This window comes from Anopheles arabiensis, chromosome 3 (assembly GCF_016920715.1).
Source record: "Anopheles arabiensis isolate DONGOLA chromosome 3, AaraD3, whole genome shotgun sequence".
NCBI lineage: Eukaryota > Metazoa > Arthropoda > Insecta > Diptera > Culicidae > Anopheles > Anopheles arabiensis.
Window position 1 is genome coordinate 79,489,327 of NC_053518.1, and position 27,343 is coordinate 79,516,669.

The 27,343-nt window shown below is 44.8% G+C and overlaps 1 protein-coding gene across 10 annotated transcripts in view; it reads right to left on the minus strand.

The window, feature by feature from the left end:
* The window catches only part of LOC120904394 (solute carrier family 12 member 4), a 152,348-nt gene that overhangs the window by 19,280 nt on the left and 105,725 nt on the right, over positions 1-27,343 (minus strand). For all 10 annotated transcript variants that reach the window (XM_040314345.1, XM_040314342.1, XM_040314344.1 and 7 more), the window contains 11 exons: positions 23,155-23,237; positions 21,330-21,432; positions 8,510-8,615; positions 7,713-7,842; positions 7,291-7,412; positions 7,113-7,195; positions 6,775-6,910; positions 1,787-1,943; positions 1,301-1,693; positions 1,106-1,225; positions 644-1,006 (listed from right to left, as the gene is read on the minus strand). In XM_040314345.1, the coding sequence (XP_040170279.1) occupies positions 644-1,006; positions 1,106-1,225; positions 1,301-1,693; positions 1,787-1,943; positions 6,775-6,910; positions 7,113-7,195; positions 7,291-7,412; positions 7,713-7,842; positions 8,510-8,615; positions 21,330-21,432; positions 23,155-23,237 (1,796 nt within the window). The remainder of the gene's footprint in view (positions 1-643; positions 1,007-1,105; positions 1,226-1,300; positions 1,694-1,786; positions 1,944-6,774; positions 6,911-7,112; positions 7,196-7,290; positions 7,413-7,712; positions 7,843-8,509; positions 8,616-21,329; positions 21,433-23,154; positions 23,238-27,343) is intronic.

Consider the following 27,343-nt stretch of genomic DNA (forward strand, 5'->3'; position numbering starts at 1 on the left):
CCTGTACCAAAAGAGGGGAAAACGGGAAGAAGAAAATCGGAGTCTGTCGGCAAAAAGTTGCCCCTTTTATTTATCGGTCCCATCTGGGCCGTATTTCTTGTGCGCGCGGAGAGCCTCAGGGGGGTTTTGTGGATGGAGAATTCACCCGGGAGGGCAAGGCGAGAAGGATCCAAACCTTGAACGGGAAATTGATTGCAGCTAACACACAGACGCTCCAGCAGAGTCCGGTGTGCTCCGTAGCCTGAGGGCTACATCAAATACACGGACCTTCCTTCCACGGCAGGGAAAAGATAATGCCCGGGCTTAGTGATGGGAAAATATGAGAAATTGATAAAATATGATAGAAATTATGGTGCGTTCTTGTGGAGTTCTGGCTGTGTCTGTGTGTGTGGGTTTGCAAGGTCCGGCATGCTTCGGAACGATACCGGCTAGAGCTCCGGGTGAGAGAGAGCGAAAGCGAACTGTTTGCACCGTGCTTTCATGTTGCCCAACCTATAACAGGTTGGATTGTGATGAATATTTGATTTCGCTTAGTTTTGGCAAGATTGTTTCCCATTCATTACCCCGGGCACCCCCGGAATTCGGAGGAAGAAGTGCGGAAGATGCTGTGAGAATTACGTTACCGCCATCCCGCACTACTTACGCGTGTGAGAGCCCATCGGCAATGTTCGAAGCCACCAGCACGTCGCAGAAGCCCTTCACCTTCTCGTCGTCCATGACCTTGCGCAGCGCTTGCTTGGCGGCGGCCGCCTCGCCCGCCCGCCGCGTAAAATCGCCCGGTATGAGCGACACGACCACGGCCAAACCCTTGCCCGCCTTCAGCTGCGAGACGAACGAGAACAGCTTGCGGTACTTGGGCGTAAAGTCGTCGTTCAGCTTGGCCAGCATCAGGATCTGCGGGCGCCAGTTCTTCGTGTGCGGCGGGCCCTCCTCCAGGCGGAGCAGCGAGTAGCGGGCGGCGGACAGGGCGATACCACGGATACCGTCACCCCATTCCTTCTCGGCACTGTTTGGGAATGGAGGAGTGAGCACACGGGTACAATAGAACAGGTTTTTATCAAAGTCCGGTGTGATGTAATGTGCCCGTGACACTGCGAAAACTTACCCACGGTACTCGATGTACTTGTAGATCAGCACGGCCATTCCCATCGCAATCAGCGCAAAGTACCACGAGGTCATGAACATGATGGAAATGCAGAGCGTCAGCCCAATCAGCGACAAGCACCTGCGGGTGTGGGAAGGGAATAGGCGATTTTAGCACGAGCTCTAGGTGCAGTTGTTTCAAATGATTGCGCCTTACCAGTGGTAGTACTTGAAGCGCGGCCGCCAGTTCGGTGTGCGCAGCAGCGTCTGCAGGGCGCAGGCCAGATTGACGAAGCCGTAGCACATCAGGAAGAACATGGACAGGAGCGGTGCGAGCAGATCGACGTTGCCGAGCAGGATGCCGCACTGGCAGATGAGCAGCGTCAGGATGAGGGCACGCGTCGGCTCGCCGCGCTTGGACGAGACGGCGAACGGTTCCAGGAACGGGATGATACCGTCCTTCGCGATGGCCTGCAGCAGTCGCGGTGCGCCGGTCAAGCTCTGCAGCCCGGCACCGAGCGTGGACAGGAAGGAGCCGATCAGGATAACCCACTGATTGGGCCAGGCCATGTTCGCGACCACCAGCTTGCCACCGATGGACTGTCCGAACCTGTGGGCGCGAGAGAGAAAGAGCGAGAGGGAGACAGTGTGAGACATCCGCATCAAAAGTTAACGCAACAACGAACGCTGATCCGTCACTTACTTGTCACGCAGCAGTAGGTTGTCGACGGTGCCGGCAAACAGCAGCACGCACGACAGATACACGGTCGAGGTCGTCACAATGGCACCAATCGTACCGATGGGAATACTTTTTTGTGCGTCCGCCAAATCGCCGGAACGGTTCGAGCCAGCCATAATGCCTGTGGATTGGTGGAAATGGAAAAAAAACAGAGGCGAGTAAGTGATTGGGTCGACGGGGTAAGGGATTTCGTTGACTTTGGGACGGAGAGTACGGGTGGTGCAGGGTAACGAGCCCCATACCGTACACCAACTCAGGGACCGTATAACTGTCAGAACAAACGACATGTTAGCCCTGGGAGGCGGTCCTGCTCGGGCGAAAACGTTCACATGACCTACTTTTGGGTACAATTTTTTGGCGCCCCTCACGGGAAAATTGGTCTTTGATAAGAGACGGTGGGAGGGTCGAAAATAACTGACTAGAAGTACTGATAACATAGAGATTTAGGTTGCTTGCTGTGTGTTTGTTGTAAGGAGAAAACTGAAATCGAGCAATCAGCAAACAGGCTGTGGTACAATACTGTCTTTATAAGTTGGTTGTGTGGGTTGCGTATTTTGTTTTGTTTTCGGGTCAGTCAAAGCAGCAATGCTTTGGTAAAATAGTAATAAATGAATATAAACATAGAGAATGTGCTTTTTCTCTAGGACACGTTCAATTGTTCAACACTTCGCTTATCATTCAATGAGAGAGCAACGCTTTCTAAGAATAGTGTTCAAATTGCAAGTTTAATATTGTTTGCGCATTTTTTTGGATATTTGTTTGGATTTAAATAACATCACAGAGTTTCAAGCATTGTTGTCTGAAAAGAATCGCTTGTATTTTTACTCGGTAAACATAGTTTTGTTGGGTTTTCACCATTTTTTGTGTAAACATTTTGCGATTTTGGCCATTCAATGTTAAAGGTTTTTTTTACGGTTTTTTAATCGGGCATAGTGCAGAATGAATGCGGCCTACTTTATATTTTCTTGGTTTCTAGTTGTAAAACAATACTTTTTTGCAAGCAGTTTAACTAATATGTAAGAAAATTCATTATTTTTAAGTTAAATTACATACAAAAATGATTCAGATTTCTTTTTTAAAATTTTTAATTCAAGTGCACGGGCTTGATGCAGTTTGGTTTTATATTTAAAAAAACATAATATGTTTGGTAATTAAATTCGGTTAATATTTTAAAATAATACATGTGAATTGAAAAATGGGTTCGACAACCCTGATGGTATGATGAACTATAAAAACGAGAGAATTCGGGAAGCAAGTCTTCAGTCGATGTAAAACCTTTACAGAATAGATTTCACGTCAATAAAGAGAACTTTACATACATACTAAGTCAAACAAAATGCAAAATATGTATTTTTAAACAACTTGATGGATCAAACACACCGGAGCTACCGATTTGACACCTTCAAGAGTGGGACGCTTTCATTCTATACTTTGCCCGACTCATACTTCACAAGGCTCGAATAGAAATGACAGTGCCCAATTGAGGGTTTACGTCGCCCGAAACAGTATTATACGGCAACCGATAACGCTTTGACGATGCCGGATTGGCTAGATAAACCCTGTATTTAATCAAAATAGATGGTTTCAGCTAGCTTTGTAATTCATACTCTATTTCTAGAGGAGCTTTTATCGCGCTATATCAAGTTGAACTTGACGGCCGGTCTCGTAGTACAGTCGTCAACTCGTACGACTTGAAAACAATGCCCGTCATGGGTTCAAGCCCCAAATGGACCGTGCCCGCCATACGAAGGACTGCCTATTCTGCTATGGGGAAAGCAATCCATAAGTCACTGAAAGCCACAAGCACCACAAGTGGTACAGGCAGGCCATGACCGACAGCGGTTGTTGAGCCAAAGAAGAAGAAGAAGATCAAGTCGAACTGTCAAAGCAGCCAGAAGAGTGGTCATATTATTTTGGTTAGTACAGTAAATGTTCGCTGACTAGATGTTGTTTTACTGAAATCCTTACAGCTTTGCTTAGCTCTTTCAATATTTTAATTTGTATTTCGACGCATTTGACATGTGAACAGCAAACATTTTCCGTTAACCGAAAAGTAAACAAACCCAAGATAGGTGTTCGTTAATTCGCTAAACTGTATATTACATTTTAAGGTAAAAAGGTGTTCGTTAATTCGCTAAACTGTTTATTACATTTTAAGGTAAAAACATCTTTTACGTTTAAAATTAAAACAAAAATATCTCTCAGGCTTATTTGCTAATTTTTTTCAATTAACCAGCTTTTTGTGTACTTTCATGACATACAAATGATTTAAAATCTACAAAAGTGCTAACTATAAAGATCAAAACCTTATATTCAACCTATTACTTGTTGGATAAGGACATTAGCATAATGACATTTTCACAGAACAACGCAGCGTAATGGAACAGCCATTACAGTGCGATTAAAAAAAACATTTAATGACTGGTTGATGTGTACTAAACCATCTACAAAACGGGGGAAAAATGCCATACATCAATTTTATTGTTGCAAAAGGAGAAGAAGTAAAGGCAATAACAGCATGATCGTTAATTATAATCCCAAAGACCTTCACAAATGACTGTTTATTTACTAATGTTCCATTTCTAACCCCAGCTAATATGTTCTCGAATCTTGTTTGCTTGTTTGTTAAAAATGTAATGGCTGTGATTTTTAAATTTGTCTTAATTGGTTGAAGGAGTTCTTTGACGGATAGATGTTTGCCAATATAAAAAGGGTTGAACTATTTACGAGAAAGGAATAAACATGAATTATTTAAATTAATTTTATGCTTGACCTTCGGAGACAAAAAGCAACGGAAATGAGAAGTCTAAAATAAAAATTAAATTGTTTAGAAGAATAGGCCCAGCAGCCTAATGGTATTGCCGGTCAAGAAAAACATCTTATCCCTACTCAATACAGCTTAAGATCCCAGCAAATCTTTTTTAATCAGACTGCACTCGGACAATTTCCCGTTTGATTGATCCCGTTCCTGATAACTGGGAACACACAAAAAAACACGCCAACCCTTTCACAAAACAAAACCAATTACCTGATGACCGGGGCAATGGCAACGCGAAAAAAAACCCCCATCAGCAAAGGGCACGGAAAGATTTCTTCCTTCGTGTCAAGCAAGTCATGCCACTCTCGCGGCCAGACCCGCGTCACCTTTCATCTGACAGCGTAACCTTCCGGGAAGCGTGGCGAAATGGAAAAACTTTCGGCTCAAAGGCGAACAACCTGCGAGCATTCTTCAGTTTGCGGGCCCATGTTTAGCCCACGACCTTTTCGGTGGGGGGGGGGAGGAGATGACTGCGCTAGTCCACACGGGCCACAACACGGTAACGACTTTTGCAATTATCCCTGGCCCCTGGTTCGGTTATTGCATCGTAGCTGTCGCAGCTCATCTCATCCGTGCCCATAGCGCTGACGATGTTAGCGGGAGCTTGTGTTTGCTCCACCCTAGTTTTCCGTCTAAAATGTCCGCCTTGTTTCAAGTGGCTTATCAGAATTGGTTATGGTTGTGCCGTGGGACAATAGCTGGTAGATGTTCTACCCGTTTGGGGGATTTTTTTTTCTATATATTCTCTCGAGATGAAGCCAATGAGGTAGCTGTGGCACCCAATGGCTAGAGGGCATGCTGACTGAACGAACCAAAAAAAATCACCGTCAAGCATTCTGGCAGCTGTGAAGAGCTATCGTGGATTTCGTGACATTAAGCTACCTAGCTTCGCCGTACTACGCCACTTTCGGAAGCCGGATCAGCGATAGCACGATTAGCGATGAGCATGACGCTGCAAGTCAGCACTATTTTTTGGCTAGTAGCTGGTGCTGTTTCAGTTTTTAGTGCTCGGTGAATTTCATACCGCATTTGTGCGGGAAGAGTTACACTTTAAAATTCTGTATGATGTAGTTGGCAGCGTATTTGTGGGTCAGTTTTTGAGTAGTAAGCTTTTGATGTTCAAAAATAAAAAAAGATAAGAGATGACTTTTGCACATTTTCAATTGTTTTAAAGAAAAAAAGTGTATGTACTTATAACATTATGATTGATAAATCAACTAGCCTAAATAAGGGCATTTATACGGAATAAAACATATTCAATTCACGATTCGGACACGATTCAATACACGGAGTCTGCGGTTAGGCTTCGGGCCACTATGGTACTAAGTACATGAAAAGACACATATATTAAAAGAATATGATTGATTACATATTTTGTAATGAGACTAAATCTTCTATGCTAAATTGAGATCAAAGCAGCTAGCACTGTACACGATTGTAATACTTGCTTCGAATATTATACCATCGTTATTCATACAAAGTACCAGGCGTCTCCATCGTGGTCAGTGTGACCTTTCAAACTAGTTCAATTTCATCGGTATGTTTTACCATTAAAAAACACATGGAATACAGTATAATTAAATTGAATTATTAATTAACCTTAGATAAATAAATTCACAATCAAATCTAAACCGAGCTCATGTAGTCGAAACTTTAAACTCCAAATTATCAAATTTAAAAGGAAATAAATATTGTGGCGGCTCATGTCTTTAGTTTTTTGCATCGAGTATCTGCATTGAACATTTTCACCAGATTTTTTCGTAGATGATCTAGAGTCGTAGATGATGTTACTTCTTCTTCTTTGTACATGAGCTTAGAAAAATACATTTCTATGAATTTGAAGCACGTTGTCGTTTTCTTATTCAGATGCTGCTGTTAATAAATCCTTTCCAACGAAATTGTTATAAGATTCTTGACGATCAATAATTCCAATAATTGAAAAAAATCCTTGAAATGCAGAGTCTTTGTCAATCAAACCAAGACAAAATCCATCGACAAAAATACTATTCTTGAAGCACGAAAGAATTGAACAAATGAAGTGGTTGAAATTGAAAAGCAAAAGATACGGATTGTGTAGATTTCGTAACGCAAAAAGGTGTAGCCAATCAAGTTCAGCACTGTCACCGGTACTTACCAGTTACCGACGGGAAGAAGATACCGATCAGAATCGTGAAGGCAGTCGAAAGGTCAGCGTACACCTGGTTGTAGCTCGGACGGTCCAATGGTTCGATGTGCTCCGGATCCATACCGTACGCAATGTACTGCCCTTCCTGCAAAAGAGACACAAGCCACGTAAGCGTGCAGCGTTGGTAAAATCAATCACCATCACACAGTCTTTGATCTTTCAGCCCCAGAGCTCAGTGCCCAGAGCCCGTAAGCGTTACACCGCGCACTGCTGCACATCCATCCGGCACTGGGAGGGAAAGCCAGCTCGCATCGCATCGATAGTTTTGAAGTGTAGTTTGCACTCACCTGCAGGAAAGATGGGAACAAGTTGTCGAAGAAGACACCACTCTTCAGTCCCTTGATGCCGCGCACCAGCGTAACGTTTTGCTCTGTGAAATGTGTAGCATGGTAGGAGTACTGGTAAGAGGCAATGGTAATGGAGAGCAGGGACGCGCGGCAGTGTAAAAACCACGTACGTACGCACCTTTGAAGTAGGGATCACATTCGCCGGAGGCGCAGAAGTAGTTCCACAGTACACCGCCCTCATCCTTCGAGCAGTTGGCGACGGCAACGTCCTTCAGCAATCGCTTTCCTAGCACGCACATGCTGCAAGGGGGGAGGGGTTTTGGGGGGGGTGGAAAAGGGAACAAAAAAGGAAACACCGTGAGCCACAAACCGTCACTGAGGTGTACATGTCTAAATGTGGCTGGTAAGTGTTAAACATGACCGTGTGGTGGGCGGTGGACATAAAACCACAAGGCCTCCCCCCTGGAGGTATCAAAATGGAACAAAGCCAGCGCACAAAACCGAAAGGACCGTTGGCAATTTCCCACTATACCCTGTTCCCAAATTATTTGTCCCAGGTAGCATTGACGAACTGGGAGATCCATCCCCCACGATACTCACAATAGCTTATCGTTTCCATCGATGTTATCGAAAATGCCAGCGTAGACAGCGATGATCGAGAAGATGACACAGGCCAGCGCTACCGTGGCGAATTTGTTCACGAACTTTACACCAACGTACACGATCAGTCCTGTGCAGGAGGGCGTGGAAAGAGAAGATGCGGAGGGAAATTACATTCACGTGCATTATGTGACAGCCGCGCACACCAGAGCGCACATGATACAAATGAACAGAAAGCCAATCAGAAAGCGATTGAGCGAAGTGAAGCTAGCAAATTCTAAACCGCGAACCGGCAGATCGGTATGTGCATGTGCAGCAGCACTGTAGAACAAATTGGACGTGATTTATCGGTGGCAGTCAGGTTTTTGGGTGCGTGCTGTGGTAAAGTTATTTCATGGCTGAACCGTTACGCCGCGAGTTCGTTTCAAGGACGGGAAATCGTGGCCTGAAACCGAGTTCAGGTGGACGGCGGACGGCGAGCGGCGAATGATTAACGGCTTGGAGGGTTTCCAATAGGATTCAACAAATGTACACGCGAGACTGCGCTGCAGGAGCTACCGGGTGCAGTAGCGCATTGATTCCTCTTGCATTGACGTTTTAATGTGTCCCCGGTCCTTTGTTGGTGAGTGGTGATCGGGGTTTGTTTTTTTTTTCGCTTTCGTTTCGCTCGTTGAAAAGCATAGCTAAGCTCGCTCGCTCGCTCTATACGTACAGAAAACAGAAACCAGCATCATGGTGGCATGATGCTTCAGAGCATTCGTCGATCGATTTATGATTTGGCAGCGGCAGCAACTTACCCATCACGCACAACAGACCGGTACCGTAGACGCGGAAGTTGTTGTACATTGCCGATGCGTCCTTGGTGAAGTCGCCGAATATCGAGAGCCAGGGTGCCATGTACGTCTGTTGGGTGGAAGAAAAGAAGAGCGAAGTGGTATGTTAAAAACATTAGAAACGGAGCGGGATAGCGAGAGAAAGATTAGTGTTGCTCGTTGGAGGAGGTTGCGCACCCGTTTCGTCGTGCGGATGGAAATGAATCAATCTTAATTATAGACCGCAGCCTTGTTTCGCAGAAGAGAGAAACATGTGGAATCAATCACGCAGCCGTTGCAGTGGAAATAAAGGATGATGATGATGAAAAGTCATTTGTTGTTGCGGAGCAGGTTGAAGGCAGCCCACCCGATGATGATAGCTATGCAAACGTGCTAGAGAAGCTAATGGGCTAATCGATCGAGAGGAATTGTGCTGCAGTGGTAATTACGTCGAAATCGATGAAAGGCAGCTTGATTGAAAACTGTAGACATGTTTTCAATTGTTAAGCGACTTATTCAGTTTTGACAACTTTATTTATATGCAGGAATGTAGTGGGTCCCGCATTTGAAGCTTATTAAAAAACCATTGCCTACATTTAGGCGCAATCATACTAAAAGCTTTATTGGGGGGTTTCTGCTGTTTTCTTCTAAAATGTCATTTCTCCAGACAATTATAACCGGACATTGAACAGAAAGGACAGTTAAACCACCAATCAACACGCTCAACCACTGTTTGAAAGGTACGAATTGCGCCCGCCCGCCTGGCACGGCACTGGAGCGGCTTTTGTCAGTTGCGGTTAACCTTTGTCAAACGTTTGACAGTGTGGCTGCGTAAACGGTAAGCTGGCGCAATTCCCTACTGGTTCTTTTACTACTTGCCTGCTCAACGGGTGTCGGGTTTGCAATCATCTTCAGCCCTCAAGCGTTTTCCTCCACCCTAGCCCGTTCAATTCCGTTGAAGTGTCAAACAGGGCACGCAAACGCAAACGCAAAACGGAAGGGAATTTGGCACACACAAAAGGGCAAAGGGCCATGTACCTCGAATGTAGAGGAGGATGCGGCCGTCGGTCAAAAAGGCACTCCAGCGTGCCCGGCTACGAACGATTGCCCGGTTAGCTCGTGGATGCGTAAATGTGAATACCGAAAAGGTTTTGAAGTCGTTCCGTGCTTTATGAGCTCATCAAAATTCTTGTCCGAAACGGGTTTCGTTGCGAGGGTGAAAAACTTTGAAGCTGGAAAGAAACAGGCCGTGTGCGCAAGGGAAAACGGAAAAAAGCCGCAGCACATTTTATCGGCTACATCAAAAAGAAAACACTCGACACTGTGTGTGGAATCCTGTTGAGACGGGGTGTTTTTTTTTTGTTCATCCAACCTTTTTGCAAAGCTGTTTGAAGAACCTGTGGGATAGTGATGAGATGGAATACCAAAAAGGAAGAAAAAAGCAATGAAAAGCAAAAAGGAATTCTTTTGGGACGGTTCCTCGAAAGAAAAAAAAAGAATCTTTACGGTAATGCTCTAAATACCTCACACTCTATTAACCTGCCGTTAGGGTGAAATAAGGTCCTGCACAAACGTGGTCGGATTGCCCACCGAGTTGTTACAGAGCTGCACGGTTTAGAGATTACCAAAGGCACACCAATTGTTTCGGGAGTGGCAAAGTTAAATTTTAATAACAGTTGCCGAAACCACCGGTTTCGCATAAAAACCGCGAACCCACGCCGTGTTCCGATTGGGCCACCCGGGACTAATGCTTATTAGGTATCGTTTCGTGCGAAACTGTGTCTCGGGGCACGGGGGAAAAGGTAGTCTTCTTGCACAAGAGGAATGAAGAAACAACCGAAAACTGCCATCATTTCCAAAATGTGAAATGTAATTTTATACTCCGATGAAGTAGCGAAATGGGTCGTGCAGTCTGTGGAGGATGTCGCTGTCACCCGGCAGAACAGCGTACGGCGGTTAATGATGTCGACTAATTTTTCTCCTCGTTGACTCCCGATGCGTCCGTATTGGGTTGTGTGTGTGTGTGTGTGTGTGTGTGTGTGTGTGTGTGTGTGTGTGTGTGTGTGTGTGTGTGTGTGTGTGTGTGTGTGTGTGTGTGTGTGTGTGTGTGTGTGTGTGTGTGTGTGTGTGTGTGTGTGTGTATGTGTGTGTGTGTGTGTGTGTGTGTGTGTGTGTGTGTGTGTGTGTGTGTGTGTGTGTGTGTGTGTGTGTGTGTGTGTGTGTGTGTGTGTGTGTGTGTGTGTGTGTGTGTTTGTGTGTGTGTGCTTGCTTTTTCCGCCAAGATCCATTTTCTTTCTTTTAGACCGGTTCACTTCGGGGCGAATTATTATCTAATACGCAATTTTCGCAATACGAGCCTCGTTTACCGTTTTTTCAGGCAAAAAGCAGAGAAACAGGATGAGACGGCTACTGTGGAGTGGGGAAATGACTGTTTTTTGCTACGTTGTCTGAAAGCAAAAAGTGACAGTGTGCATTCAACTATTGTAGCAAAACCAAGAAGCAATGTTAAAGCAGGCGAGGGAACCCCTGCCGCGAGCTTTAGCGAACAGAAAGCTCATTACCGAGAAACCGATCGGAATCATATTGTAATGTGCGTTTCGTTCGCGCTTTCGTGCGTTTCGGGCGCGCTTTCGTGCGTTTAAGTACAACATGGAGAGATTTCGATTTTCTGATTGGCTCTCCATTAAACGGGAAAAACGTTTTCCTTCCCTCCATGGAGTGTTTGAAATTAGTGCGGAGGGAAAGAGAAGCACACAAAAATAGCACAAAACAAAAAAAGAAGGAAGGGAACAGAATATGTAAGTAATCGGAAAATGATTTATTAATCTGCCGCTCATTTGAGGGCGAAAAGATTGTTTTTCTTCACACATTGTGGAGTGACATGAGCACACAAACACACACGGGAAGGTATGAACGGAAGACAACAACACATACAAAAAGAAACAAACGCTCTGCCAAGCAAAAACAGTTCAGTATTGCAGCAAGATCGAAAAACCGGGGGCTTTTCTCGCTTCTTTACCTCTCGCTACCTCCACCCACACCACCATTGTGCGCCTTCCCCGCCCTTTCCGGTCGGGTGTTTGGGTGCGCAAGAAAGGAAGGAGCTCACTTGTGCGAAACAGTTAAGATTTCCGTCGGTAATCGGATTAACTTTCAGGGGTCGACCGGAGCCGTCTTTGCTCACTTTTTCTTTTCGGGCGTCGGCGGCGGCGGCAAGGGTCGAGAAGCCTTTTGCATTGCACAGTTAATGTTCGGAAGGATGAAAATCATCGCGTCTGCCACACCCGGCCCGACAGGGGAAAACGGCCTGTCAGGGATGAAGGTGGGATGAAGATTTTTCTTTCCCCGGCAGGCTCTCTTACCGCTTTTCCACGAAAACAGCGCACTCGGAAGCGGTGGGCGCACGGTTTTTTTTTGCGATAATTCATCGTTGGCGGCACTGGCGAACTGGGAAGCGATGATTTGTTAAGTTGACAGGGGGGAAATTGTCGAGCGGCACACCACGGCTAACCACGGCACTCATGAACGGCGCTCATGTGCTGCCCGGTTGGAGCGTGAGGACGGGTGGAAAATGTTGCTTGGTTGGGAGGGAGCGATTCGTGCCCGCTCGGTGCGAGCCGTTTTGTAACGAGCGGCAAATTCTTTGTCAACTTAAAGTAAGACAAAGCGCACCGGGTGGGAGAGTTTGGAAATTGTTTGGCTAGGGGGTTAATGCTTTGCTGAGTGGTTCATTACTCATCGGTATGTATCAACTCGTTTGGTTTTTGCCTCCCCCAAAGCCTTTCGGGGCTGCCAACAAAAGCATCTAATTTAAATTTAAATTAAAGCTCAACTTTGTGAAAAATCAGCAGCTTATTAAGACGCTTGTTGAAAGGCGTTGGATTTTTGCTGAGTTGCTGTTATTAACATTCAATTCTGTTTGCATTGATTTTACTCATTGCGAAATTAGGGGTTTATTTAAAGAAAATATCTTGCAAATATGCTCAATGCACAAGACACTTAGTGCTATGGCAATAAAGAACAACTAGATTATTTAATAAATTAGCTTTCAGTTGACTCTAATTTGGAGCTCAAATGTTTGAATGCATTTTGTATTTTTTTGTTTTATTTTTACTTGGTTGTTTGACGTATTGACTTTAACATTTTTTTAAAATTTTATTCGTCATACAGTAGTCATGTCACAAAGAAACGTACTACAGGCTGTCAAGCTTAAATGTTTACTCACAGTCTGGATGTCAGTATCGTAATATCTTGTGTTGCGAAGATAGAGGGTTTTCCAAGCCAAGTTTCGAATGTGCACATAAAAAATGTGCTTGGCAAAAGTCCGGAATCGACTCCGATCAGACTCGGATAATTTCGAAACTAAGAGTCCTTGGGAATTGTTCGGAGTCGGAGTCGGCCGTAGTCGTCTGAAGTCGTCGGGAGTCGTCCGTTATCGGTTCTCAAGACATCGAAACATAGGCCTGTATACGCAGTGCACGCGCAACTTTTCGATTCTGGTTGACTCTAATCGACTCCGGACGACTTCGATTCCGGGCGGAACTAGTGGTTCGGAGTCGGATCGGAGTCGTTGGTGCCCTCCAAAGTGCACAACGCTACTGCTCATCATTATTCACCACCTTCAAGATGTTTTTCAACAGATGTCAAATGCATCAAATTAAATTTTCAGAACTTACGCATGATTCTTAACACACCACAAAGAACTGTGAAACTTAATCTAGCTTGAGACGTGTTGAAAATCATTTGGATAAACTGAAACATTATTGTGATGGTAATACAGCATTTTACAGCATTTGTAAAACATGTCGCAATCAACGAACAATGTTGTAGAAATTGGAAAACCTGACTCGGAAAATCCTGTCACATCGTAATGCATATAATACCGCTGAAGATTGGGTAATTTTAGTTGTAGTTTATGGTTTATAATTTAATTTTCAAAAATAATACACGAACAATAACAGATTCAACACGATCTCTTAGCGACATCCGTGCATAGCCCCTGGAAAAGAATAGTACGTCTGGTCGAGGATACACCAGTGTTTTTTTTTTATTTCCGTAGTAAATGGTCAAACTAATAGCTTTCATCAAATTATAATTTATTATTAAAAATAAAAATTTAATAGCCCTGCTTTCAAAAACAGCAAACGTGCGTTGTTGCATCGCATTGCGCAATTATTTAATATGTTTGAACAGCTCAGTCCACACTGCCTGGTACTACACCATAGATTAATAAGTACCCAGTGCCCCAGTTCGCTCTGCCAATGGACTTTAGCAGCCATGCTAATTAATTTCGAAAGCTCCAGCACTCTGAAAAGTAAATACTCCTCCAGACACTGGTTACGCTTGTGCACTGTCTGCTGTTTGGATGCTTCTGTTCTAATGCTCTGCTAATAGCACATCCGGGCGTGGACGTTTTATATTGCTTTGGACAGCTATTGGAAGCTTCTTCGCTGGGGCTGTTGATTTGTTTGCCGTGCTTCGGACAGCAACCGGCAACAGACAGGCTCGGTTCGTTCGTTCGGCTGTTTCTCGCAGGCACACACAGGGGCAATCTAAATTAGATGAGCATGTCTGTATCGTGTTTATTTCGTGAAGCTGCTTTTTTTCTTCTTGCTTCACAAATCGAAAGGGAGTATGATGTTGATTTTTGCTCTGCTCGCGCTGGCCAAAACAGTCTCCCGTGCCTTTCCTCTTGTGCACACGGGCATTTTGGATTAATTTCGAACAATTCTTCCCGCATTGTGGGGCCAGCCCTTGTTAAGCGGATCCGACCCCAGCCACTCGGCACGACACATTGGGAAACCGGGTTTCTTCCAATCATGGATTGGGGCGGTTCCCCGTTTTTGCGTTTGGGCAATTTCAAATGTAATTTAATTCCACCTGATTCTCATCCCATCCCGCATCGGTGACCCGTCCAACAAGAACCCGTTTTTGAGAAATCAAGCAAGGACAGTGGAAAGCGAGCGACAGAACGACGTCCTGGGACAGTGACCCAGAGAGCTGTTAGCCCCGGGCTCGTTACGGTTGAGCTGGGCTGGTGTTACGGAAAGGCGTTGGACTTTCCCTTTTTTTTTACTCGGGTAAAAGCAGCCCATCTTGTGCGCGAGGGATACGAGAGTCCCGGGGAAATTCTCAACCGGATAAGGTTGCCCAGCATACCACCGGGCGATTGGCCCGGGGATTGGGTTAGCATGTGGCAAAAACGCTCACTCGAAGGACGCTCAATGTCATCCGGGGAACGATGAGACGGTCGCCTAAGGCGGGTCGGGGTTTTGAACAACTTTGCACGAGGTGGCCGGTCGCAATAAAGTACAAAACCACAGCCAATAAACGAGCGCTGTACAGGACTCGGGTTCGACAGGACAGTTACCACTGTGACAGTAACAGTGTGCGTTTCCCATTTGAATTTCACATCGCCGACACAGCGAGCGTCGTATCTTCCATTTTCAGCCCACCCAAAAGGACGAAAAACGACACCACACCGAGGATACACGGGCTACAGTGCAACCGTGAGATCAAAGTGTTGTGAAGCGATACACATGGTTTTGAGGTGGGTATAGCGCAAAAAACGACCAGCAACAAAAAAAAACCCTTCAAACAGATTGTTAAACGGTGTGTCAGAAATAATCGACACGCGGCCAGCACAGAACAGACACGGCACATACCGCAAGAACACCTTGTAAAATGTCCAATTTGACACACCGGGACCGGAACGAGAGGGATGGTGCAGCATGGCGAGCCCAACGTGCGCTGCCGCTGATAGACCTGCCAATTGGATAAATTGTGACAGCGCGTGCACCGGGTGAAACGGACCGATCCGGTGTGACAATGAATTTTGGAATACATGAATATTGATTCGATTCCGATATGGGTGTGGAAATATTCGGTAAAACGGTTTTGTAGCTCGTTCTTTTTTTTTTCGTGGTTCGCGTAACGAATGCCGCCTGCAAGTGATAGCAGTGAAGAAACAGTGCTCGGTGTCGGTGATATAAATAGACGTGGGATCCCTGCTCGTTTCTTTTCGTTTCAAACATGTGTGTGTGTGTGTGTGTGTGTGTGTGTGTGTGTGTGTGTGCGTCCAACCTTTCCTAGAGCGGTGTGCAAAAAAAAAAAACGGCAAAGCTCAAGAGGCCACACTTCCGGCACTCGATGCTTGGAATCTCCGGAACGCTCAGCCGACCGTGGAAACGAACCACCGCTACAACCCGGTCGATATTGGCTATTATTACGCACATTAATGTCATTATACTTGGGCAGAAGAGGCGATTCGATTATTCGATTACTACAGTACGGCACGCAACACACACACACGCTTCCGTATAGGAATCGTTCGTTGATTGGGCTCAAACTCTTTTTTTAGTCTCAACTGGTAAACAATTCCATTTTTTGGTTCCAATTGTAGGAAATGGATGAGCTAGTAAAACGAGCTCTTAAATTTGGAGTATGTTTAAAATAACTTACTACTACACTTTAACGGGCATATAAACTTTAAATGATAACAACGGCCATACTAGGACATAGGATCATAGGACGAAAGCTCTTCAATAATTCAATAAGATCAGTTACCTTGATATCTATGAAAAAATAGACTAACATACACCAGTTTTCGAGCCCAAATAAATAATGTTAAGGTGCTTTTGAACATTGTTCAACTATAAGTAAACATTTGTTGTCTTACTGAAATATTGATAACTATCTGAAATTCGTTCTATTGTAACTAAACAAATGAACCCTTTAAGTTGATCCACTTGCTGTAAGGAGTCTAGACTTTTGTTGGTTCCTTCATTTACAAAAATAAATTGAGTTTATTTGCCAATAACGTATCCCAATAACTTCAAAATCAATAATGGACTATTAAATAGTACAAAATGAATTTAAACGAAAATCGAAACAGTTTGATTGCAACAAAATGAACATCAAAGAAACGAACCCTGGGTAATATATGCGGAAGTTAATATTTGGAGAAAGCAAATGTTTAGTGGCAATTGCAGTTGTTCAGAAAGGCATCAGCATATGGATTGAGCGGCATATGTTTACTTATAGTTGAGTAATGTTCAAAAGCACCCTAACATTGTGTACTTGGGCTCAAAAACGGTGTTAGTTGAGATTTTTATTCGATTTTGGCAATTATTTATCAAAGGATGATTGAAGCGCCGGAAGTTATGCAAGCTGCACCGCAAATTTGGACTAATGTAGACAAACGTAGGCAAATAGCTGCATGAAACGTAAATACCTCGAGGACATCAATTCACAAAAAACCTACTTAACAACAACTCATATACTAATTGACTGGAAAGCGTCAACATGGTTTCAACACGAAACTTCAGCTGGATTATTATTTTGATAGCTTTCAAGTGTGCTTTTCGCATCATAACACGATAAAACACCACCATTTCATTCAATTGCACCCCGTCAGCAAGATGTTTATGAAAAACGTTTCCAAAATTAGATCCGTCAGCCGGGGCGGGGGGTAAATTCAAACCATCGGCTAAAAACCACCGGACCGGGGATAATTGAATAAATATCATTAGAACTTTCCCATCCATCCAAAACGCAGGGCAACCGAAAACAAAACAAAAAAAGGACAGTGGCGACCGATGGAATTCAATTAAGACGACACTCTCAACAACGATAGGCTGATGAACGATGGGGTCTGGTTTTTTGTTTGTGAAGCGCCGGTGAATGCGTTGGATGGAGGGCAGACTTTAAGATAAATGCTGACGCTAAGTAACCACATTGGAAAACATGGCGAGCACTAGCGAGCCCCATTTGTTGGTGTTTTTTCTTCCTCTAATAGATACAGAGAGAAGTGTCTGTGCGTGTTAATGTCACCCGAAATAAAGCTTCACACAAGTTAACATACTTCAGGGGGACGCCGAAACCCGATACCAATCTGGACGATGTGAGTAAAAAACAAACTTCCCATTGAAGCTTTCTTTTTTTTTTCTCACAGTAAGCTCCACGTGCCAACGTTTAGTAGCGTTTTAATTTATCTCGAGTACCTTTCACGGTCAAGTGCCTTTTGGTGCCGACAACAGCCGCGTTCCTTTTGTCACCGGGACAGGAGCACAACCGACGAGAGATAACTTTTAATTAGGCGCACCGCACCGTAACCGCACCACCGCACGTTCCAGGAATGCTGGGCGGAGCGTCAGGTGGAGGCCGAGATTTGTGCTTTGTGTAAATGACGACGTAGGGTTAATTAAAAATGATTGTCTCGTGTTACACCGCACCGGCGAGGTATGTACGTCCTTGTACGCGAGTCAGTTGCAACGTCTCGAGCGAAGACAAAATGTGTAGAAGCAACGCGAAGGATCGTTTGGTGGTGGCGTAATTAGTTGAACGCGTTCGGAACTGGAAGATGTGTCCCAATAAAGGCGGCTACCACAAATTAGGCTAGGTAAGATGGAACGATTTGGAAGATGCAAGAGATAATAAGCATTCATAGCCAATCATAACGTTGAAGTGGTACATACAATAAGTCCTTGGCTGTTTGGATTAAGTTTCAAAGTGTTGAAATTCTACAACACTTCACCTAGAAGACAATACTCTGCAGAAACTCTACACGACGCATTTGCTGATTCAAAAAGAAGCAAAGCCAAACGTCCCCAACATTCTGCAATAGGACGTATCGATTGATTTAAGATTTGAAACTTTTCGCACAACACATGCAGTGAAGAATGGCAAGCAACATCCCACGCCTTCACCGTCGAGGAAGGTGTACTTGATGATGCGACACTTGAGACATTGATTTGAGACATGCCCTCTTTCTTACTCTCTCGCTCCTCTCTCTCTCTCTCTCACACACACACACACACACGTATGCTGTTTGCCCGGGCAGAACTGGCTTGTTTTTTGCCTGCTTGCTCTTCCTTAGCTCAATCGATATTTCGCTGGATCAAATTTTCGAAACCAATCGAGTATGATTAAACGGCAGAATGCGGTGGGTGGGTGGGCATGCTGGCCCGCACCTAAATAAGGACACATCCCAGTTTTTTCATGCCTGCTTCTGCCGAAACTCCGAAAGCTGTCAACTATTGTTCGGAATTCGGAATCGGCACGCTTCAATGCTCTCCCGAGGCGCCAGTGTGTGCGTGTACTCGGAAGGGGCATTGATAAACCCCACCTCAACCCGCCGTCGATCGATACCGATAGGCATGGCACCATGCTTTCTTTCGTTCGATTCTGCTGGGACCCGTCAAACGCGGCATCAGCGAAATTGGCTGGAGTTGGTTAGCGCTCGGGAGGGTTTGGGCGAGCATTTTCGGCTTGTTGAACACGTTCTGATGTTTAGTTCCTAATTCAATTAAATATTCCCGTCAGGCACCGGATTTTGGCAGGGAGTTGTTTGGTGCGTAGTTAGTGTGCTGGTCCGTGTTTCGTGATGTGCCTGCGGGTTAATGTCTTAACCTTGCCGTAGGTCGACGATTGGAGCAAAAGAGCGAGAAGCCGTGCTGCTGTCCCGGGAGAGTCGTGCGAAATTATGCACGGGGAGAAATACTGGTGGCGATTAGATTGTGGTCGTTGAGCATAAACTGGACGTAGAAGAAGACGTATCTTATAATGTATGTGTGTGTGTGATATGGTTACTTCTATGTACGTACGTATAAAGACATACAGTGGAAATGAGGATCTCGCTATAGCCGTGCAGGATTTAGTTACTTTTGCTACTGACTCACGCTTGGTATTGCCCTTCAACAACTCTCATCCAAGTAATAACAATATGTAGATCATAATCTACAAGTACATGCTGGTCGTTTAATGATACGATTGTTTTGCGTTCTGAAAATGTGTTGCTTTTGGAATTGATCTGGAATTCCTGTAGAATATATAAGGAATCTCAAAGAAACGAAAATGCTTGAAATGGAGACAAATACTCAAGTTCTTTAATTTACGAATTTCCTAAAGGCTCCAACTCGGCTCTCGCCAACATCTTAAAGTTCCTTTACAATTGCCATCCAATTGACAGGGGCAACTCAATCACCAGACATTGATTTGTTTCTTGCACCACGTCTGGTTGGCATTCTTCGTGTGTAACGCCCGAAGCACCGTCCCAATACAATGCACCCGACTAAGCTTTGTTCAGCTCGTTTTTCTGTACCAGTCGTTGGCGAGCAGATCGAAAGCACCCCGACTCTGTGAGTCTTGTTGCTCTCTTCCTTTGCACATACTTTCGCGGTCGGATGTAAGCTTTGGGTTTCTGGTTTTGCAAGCTGCAACTCCCATCCAAGCCTAGCCACGTCTGTTTGAGCACGCTTAAACTCACACAAGACACACACATACACGGAATTGCGAAACAAAACAGTTTGGGTTCCGGGAGAGATTTTAATTAAAAGTGGCAAAACGTAAAAGATTCGCCACCGGGGATCACTGTTGCAAGGATGCCCATTCGTTCAGTACCGGCTGCAACACCTTCGCGATGCCTAACGCGAAGGCTAGAGATTGCGTGCGTGTATGTGTTTGCATTGCAGGCTGGAGTGATGTATGAGAGCACTTCCAACAGCCGGAAGGCAGTTATGTGCCAGGTCGGGGCGCTCGGCGTGAAAGTGAAAGATAGACGTGGCGCTTACAATGGCTGGCAAAATCTTCCTGCAACATTGCGGGCCTGGTCCGGGGAAAAAATCGCTCAGGAAAACAACGACGGCACGGTGGCTTGGAGCAGTAGCAGCAGCAGCAGCAGCAGCTCAGCAAACACACGGAATAGTGTGAAGTCGACACAGGAGCGTATATAAGTCAGCCAGTAGTGGTAGCTTTCCTGTGCAATCGAGCTCTTCTTGCCGCCGGTGGCAACTGTGGGTATTGAGATGTGACTTTATGGGTGTGCTGAAGATGGCAAGATTACGGTTTCTGTTTTGCTTTGGAATATGGGTTCGCTTACCGTACTGGGTAAGCGTATATCGTGAAGATGGTGTTCGGGTAGGTGGGCGAAACAATCAACTTTTGTGTGGAAGAAAATGTTTCCAGTGCGGGCAGGTATCGGCAGATCTGATTGAAATTTATTCTATCTTGGATCGAGGAGTTTTAGTACAGCTCCAACAGAAAAATAGACTTTCAATACTAGTGCAGTCTTTAAAGGCGTTGTTAATGCTTACAGAAGTATATGCAGAGGATTTGAGACCTTTGTAAGCATCGTAAAGGCACACCAATAATTTCTGAAAAATGTCAAGGACTTCAACGTTCGTTGTAGTCGAACATTGGAAAGAAATTATATTGTAGGAATATTAACTTAACCTCCGTTTTGGTCCTAGAATGTACATACTAGCAATCAACATAATTAAACCTATAATATCATTCAGCATTTGTCCTACTCAGGTTTCCAATTTGCGTACCATTGCTCTACCTTGTCCACTTGTGGTTTGATCTACGGCGAACTTTTCTTTCACTCCCCAGAAGCTGCCGTCGTGCACCTGTTGTTGTGGCCATATCATAAAACATGCGAACTAATTGCAAACGCCAGTTATGACGGTTGTTCATCATTATACGTACGACCGATACGGTTTGGCGGCCTGTTTGCACAGCACAAAACAACCGGATTCATTTAGCGATACCGGGAGGCAATGATGGTCGCGGGCAAACAAGTTCCAATATAAACGTCCAAATTATGATGGACAAAGAAAAGTTCCACCACGTTTGCGCTCGTTTTTGGCCTTGTTTTCTTGTCGTGTTGGGGTGTTATTTTTTTTTTTGGTTTCTTTCGGTGGTAAAAGTTCAGCGACGGAAATTACGAATGCTTGTAGCTTGAGTTTGGGCGATGAGCAACGGGAGGTGTGTAAGGAAAATGCATAAAACCGGACTGCCTACTTACCAGTACGATCTCTACCGCACCGACTATGTACATGGCGGCTGCTAAAGTTGTTCCCGTGTAGAACAACATCCCGACAGCGCCACCAAACTCGGGCCCCAGCGATCTGCGTTACGCGCCGAACGCAAGACGTACATCGTTGTCGTCGTCGTCGAGGTCGTTCCATATTGAAGGCAGAAGGAAAGAGAACGGAAAAGAATTGATTAGTAAACTTTGACGCGAACTTTGGTACCAACTTTTGTTCACAGGACAAGCATAAAAGTTGCTTGCAGTGTGTGTGTGTGCTGGCGATGCTGGTAAAGAAGCAGGCACGAATAGTACTGAATGTTCCACAGTGCAAAGAGGTAGGAAAAGATCGAGAGCAGCTTCGTTGCGTCAGATGTGGTTCTTTTATCAGTTGTTGTATCACTAGTTGTATTGAATTTGATTGTTTCTTTCAAAAAAAAAATTTTCAAAATAGAAGAACAACTTCTATGATTTTTTTTTGAATCATCAACACGAAGATGGCAAGTGCTTAAATATTTGTCATGTATGGGCGTTATTTAGTAAATCCAATGGATGTTCAAAAGCTAATTCTCTCATATCCATATCTTGATCACGTACAATAAACGAAAAAAGTGTCAAGTTTCGTATGTTCCCATACACGTGACGCCTTTTCGTTACTCAAAACATCTGGTCGTTTCAAAAAGCTTAAAAAATATTCATGAAAATTCTCAGAAAATTGAGCTCCAATAACTGACCATCGCGCTGTTAGGTTGATGTCAGGAAGGAAAGACATCTTTGACACCACTATGACAACCGTTGTAGCATATTTTATGTAGCGTGTTATTTATGTTTCCTCCCTACCCCCGTTTGCTTGCTGGGTGGTTATTTTTGTTGTTGTAACACTCGACCAACTCGTTTTCAGAGAACTCGGACATCTCCCTCCTGCCGAGTCAATTGAAGGTTAACCGTCTTTCCGTCCGCCCGGTAAGATGGGTCCGGGCGGTTTTCACCAAAAACTCCAATTCGTGGCGATCTTCAGAAGAATCGAAGGGGATGGAAATTTTTATTTCGCCGTGTCAGGCAGGAAATGAAGACATTCTTAGGACCCATTTGAGAAGAGCCTTTGACGGAAAAGGGAGCAAGCGAGCGAGTGTATGTGTGAGAAAAAGCTCATGATTTGGCCTTTCGTTTCCGGGACCTAGGCTTGTCGTAGAGTATAATTTAAGGTATTTCCTTTGGGGTCATTGTGTTGGGCGAAATGATGGCTCCTAGGAAGCAGTTACTAATCGGTTTTGAGACAGATTTTAGGCAAAAAAAAACAGGTCACAATGGTTGCCACGAGACGTTATTCCAAGATGCTAGATAGGCTACCCAGGAAGGATTTATGAAAGCAGTACCGCATCCTACGTAGAGCGCTACTGTCTCGGTCCTCTGGGAAATGTGGTAAAGTTAATTGACTTGTGAACTTCCTGGTTGTTGTCGTTTGTGTACATTAGCATCCTATTTCACCCCAAAAACGAACGGAATGGCTTGTGCTATATTAATCAAGATATCGTTTGTCTAGAAATGGCAGAAAAGAGCATTCGAAATCCAAGAATCACCGCCGCAGCTCTCCAGCAGGTTGGGACCTTTTTCGACTGTATCGGGGGTTTTGGTTCGGGCAAAAGTTGGTTCGTTTGACAGTTTTGGGGCGTTTTACAGAGCAAAAGTTTGCTTCTTATCGGAGCAGCTGGAACCGCAACCTCCGCCTGCGTGCGGGATCTAACTGCCCTGCTTGGCCGTTTCGGAGTCGCGCCCTGTTGGCGCTGGTCCAAGTGGGTGAATGGTTTTGGCGTAAACTTACCTCGATATCATGAAATAGCTGCCGCCCGCCGGTACCACCCCGTTCGTGGCGATAGCCGACATGGAGATGGCAGTCAACATCGTCTGCGTCGTCATCATCCGCGGATCGGTGGTGTGGTTGGTGGGTTTGGGAAGAAGAAAAAGAGGCCATTTTCGGGAGGGAAAGGCACAACATGATTAGCATAGTTTCGGGCGTAAGTTTTTCAGTGTGCGAAAACTTTAAACTGAAAGCGAGCAGTACTACTATGGCAGGCATGCGAGAGATGATGTGGTGAAGATGATGCCGATTCTAAGGAAGATGCTGTTGTTGTTGATGATGATGATGATGCTGATACTAATAATTGGAACTGATTGTGGGGGAGTGGTGGTGAGGAAAAGGTTAGACGATGAAATGAACTAATGAGATAAAAGGGCTACGTGTATGCGTTGACCTTCCTGAAGTGGAGAATTAAGTTAGCATCCACACACGATGACACTTCAGTATAACTAATTCCGTAGAAAAGGACTTGTTCCCAAAGTACAGTATAAAGTTAGGTTCCAAGAAACCGTTAAAGGGTTAACGGGCTTGAAATTCAAAACAAGCTATCTTGTAAGTCAATCGAAGGCAAATTCCGGCGCACAATGAAGAGCCCTTTAACTGCTCATGCCCATTCGGATTGTTCGTGCAGAAATTGCCTAACAAAGAACTTGAGCAGACTTCAGATATCTCCGCCTATCAAACTGAAGCTTTTATGAAAGTATGCAGCAGGTCATGTAGAAGGTCCAGCAGCAGCAGCTGGACATTCCACCTCATCTCAAATTTATGAGTGTCCTCAAGGTATTGTGTCAAGACTACCCCAAAACCCTCACAGTCGGAAGTGCCGTTGTGTTGAAGGGGTTGCATTTTATTTATGGCTCTTTATTTATTTCTTCTGGTACGTGCTCGCACGATTGCACGAAAGCTGACACCCATTCACGACACAGCGATCGCAAAGCATATCGACTGGTCTTCTATGGAAGGAACACGCCGCTAGACAAAGCTTAATAGAAAGTAATGTCCTTTACCTCAGAATGGAGTGGTTTGGGAAGGAATTTCTAGCGCGTTTTCACATCGTTTCGCTTGATGGACCGCAATAGTCCTTTTGTCCTCGCATCATCAAACAGCTGCTGTAGGCCGGCGTATATGCTCTAGACAATAGCAACGAAACAGCCGGGCAGATAAATAACGATTCTCGAGTTCTGAAAAATATCCGCCCTGCTAAATGAGCTCACGAAACCAAGCAAGTGGGTAGCATTCTTCTACGCTTTGGCCTGTAACATCGATGGCTGCGCTCTCGGTTTTGGAAAAATATGTTCTTCGGTAACGAAGTAAATTAAATTCACAAGCCGAAGAGACGAGTAGCGTGTGCCGAACTCGGCAGCATGTGTGGCGGGTGGGACGAATTTCTCTTTCCTCGGTTGAACAAAAAAGAACAAACGCTGTCCCACGAGCCGGTACTGCCGAAACTGATGATGCTGCCTTGTGCTCTAGATTAGCAAATGATGTGTAATAGGATTACATCGCCCGCAGATGGTTGGAACAAGTCAGCCGAGATACTTACACTGGGGAATCCCCGTGTTATTGGGTTGCTTTTGCTGGAATCGTTAGGGACACTCCAATGAAATGCGTGTACGTGTGTGTGTGTGTGTATGGATTGTGATTGTTCCAACGAAACAGGGAAATATGAATGGTTCCAAGAAGGCTTACATTCAATTGATTTTGCCTAACAGCATATGACATACAGGGTTTCCCACGATGTATTGGTTGGTTCCCATCAATTTTTGATAGGTTCCCATATTTTTTGGTGCGTTCCCACGAATTTTTGACCGTTTCCCAGAATTTTTTCGTCCAATTGTATTGATATCCAATCGGAAAATTCCAATAAATTATGGGAACGAACCAAAAATCTATGGGATACGATCAAAAAACCCTGGGAACGCACCAAAAAATCATGGGAACTTACCAAAAAATCGTGGGAAACCCTGTAATGATGCAGTCAAGGTTGGAGTATTTGCTCATTAGAGGCACTGTACTTGTGATCAGTTTAGGAGGCTAGATTCTTACAAAGCGTGTTTGGTTCATTATTTTGATCGGGCCATAGACAACAGACTGATCGTTTTTGTTTCATTTACTAACGCATCCAAAGCCATACATGGCCATTTTTGATATTAAATTAACCAATGATTGAACCCATGATTGATTAACTGTCGCGCCGTTATTGGTGCCGTGACCAGGATTAACTCAAGGCTATAATCATGCACACAGCTGTCTCAATAGCAGTTTGTGCTAATATTTTCGTAATATAAAAATAACAATCGTATGTTATGTTTACAATGTGTTAAAATTAATCTAATGAAGGCATTCAATATCTATTGACTTATTGAACAGATGCCAGCAAAGAAGTCATTCTGCAGAACTTTATTAGTCTGGCTTTTAATGTTTACCAACTCTTTAATGAAAAGCATTCTATTTCTTTCGTAGAACGGTAATGGCAAAAGCCCGAAATGCATAGAACTAAGGCCATAATCAAAGCCAGTAATTCATAGAACTAATCCCTAACCAATGCCATAATTTAGGCCTACCCACTGATGTGAACACAATAATTAATTATCGTTAATTTATCCGCTCGGCTTTCCGTTCACAAGCAGCCAGAAGCCAACTAGTGCGTTAGGATTTGCCTCGTGCGTGAAGCAAAAGGCACTGATTTGAGCGGCGAAATGCTATGCTATTCCTTGGTCCGCGGACCATGTCGATCTTTAATCGACCGTTTTCACCGCTGCTTGCTTGCATCTATTAGCAAAGAGAGTTTGTGTGTGTGTGCGTGCCGAACCGGTGGAAAAGAAAACCGGGACGTCCTTGGGACGGTTACTCGCTCCTCTTAATGATGCGTAGTCGCGTTCGCAAGCCTTCGAGCCATCCTGAGCAAGCAGAAATTCATAATGAGAGCGACCTGGGTGTCGTGTGCAAGGCCACCGGCAAACGTTCAAGGCGGACGCATTGATTGCCTTTGATTGATAGTCCTCAATCAGAAAGGGAATGAGATTAATTCGATTCGTTCAGGCGTAGTTCGCTTGGGGTTTTTTTTGTCTTTCTTCACGTCTTTTCCCCCTGCAGGAGCCGCCCAGAGCTGAAGGTCTGTGGGTTAAGACCAGCTCCATCCGCAACGGGTTTTCCTTACGCTCACGTTTCAAGAGGTTGTCCTCATTTACGTCCACATTCGGTTCATTTGCGCCCGAGCGCCCGAACCTCGTAGTTCAGGTTATTTGCTAAGCTCTTCCGGGATCGGTACCGATATTTTGTCCATGAACTGTATGACATTAATTAGATTAGACTGTGTCCGAATTACAGTCCCTCTCGCCGATAACGATGGGTGGTACAAAACAGCTGCTCACAGCTCGTCCGTTTCATCCTTCCCCAAGGCAATCCCACCGACATTTTGTGGCTTTTGTGCACGGTTGCACAAAACCAGGACAGCAAACTCGACACTTCGTTAGACGCACTACTGCCTGCCACTGCTCTATAACCTCATTAGGCACCTTACGGGCAAAATTTCACAAATCATTATGGCGACCAGCGTGCGCTGTGTTTGGTCCGCTTTGGACGGCGTCATTGGAAAAATAATCAAACTGAACCCGATGGTGTAGCCCCGGTGGGATACAAAATGGCTGTACGTTTTCGCGATTAAATTTCTACGAATTAATAGTGCACCAGGATGCGTGGATTCAGGATGCTCCCGGATTGCTCCGTTTTTGCTGCACCGGATTGCTGCCGAGATTGGATAGGCTTTACTGATTTAAATGGATGGTGTTCATTAACATTGACCGGGAAACCGGGTGTGTGTTGTGTGCTGTACGCAAACTGTAGCGCGGCCAATTCAACAGGCCACTAGTGCTGCGCAAAGATCCCCCATCCTTAGGACTTTTGGGCTCGCGCAAATATCGGATCGGCCGATAGCCATTCCGTGTACAGCGCCTCAGATCGTATGCAAATGAATGTTTGATTAAACCCATACATAAAACATGAAGTTTCGTTCCTCCCTAGATATGACCCAGTTTATAGTTCGTTTTTTTGTTATTATCCTCAACCCTCTCTCGCACTCTCTCACACATATACAAACACACACACACGCGCGCATATACTTGTCTGCAGCTTCAGAAAGTGAGCATGTTCT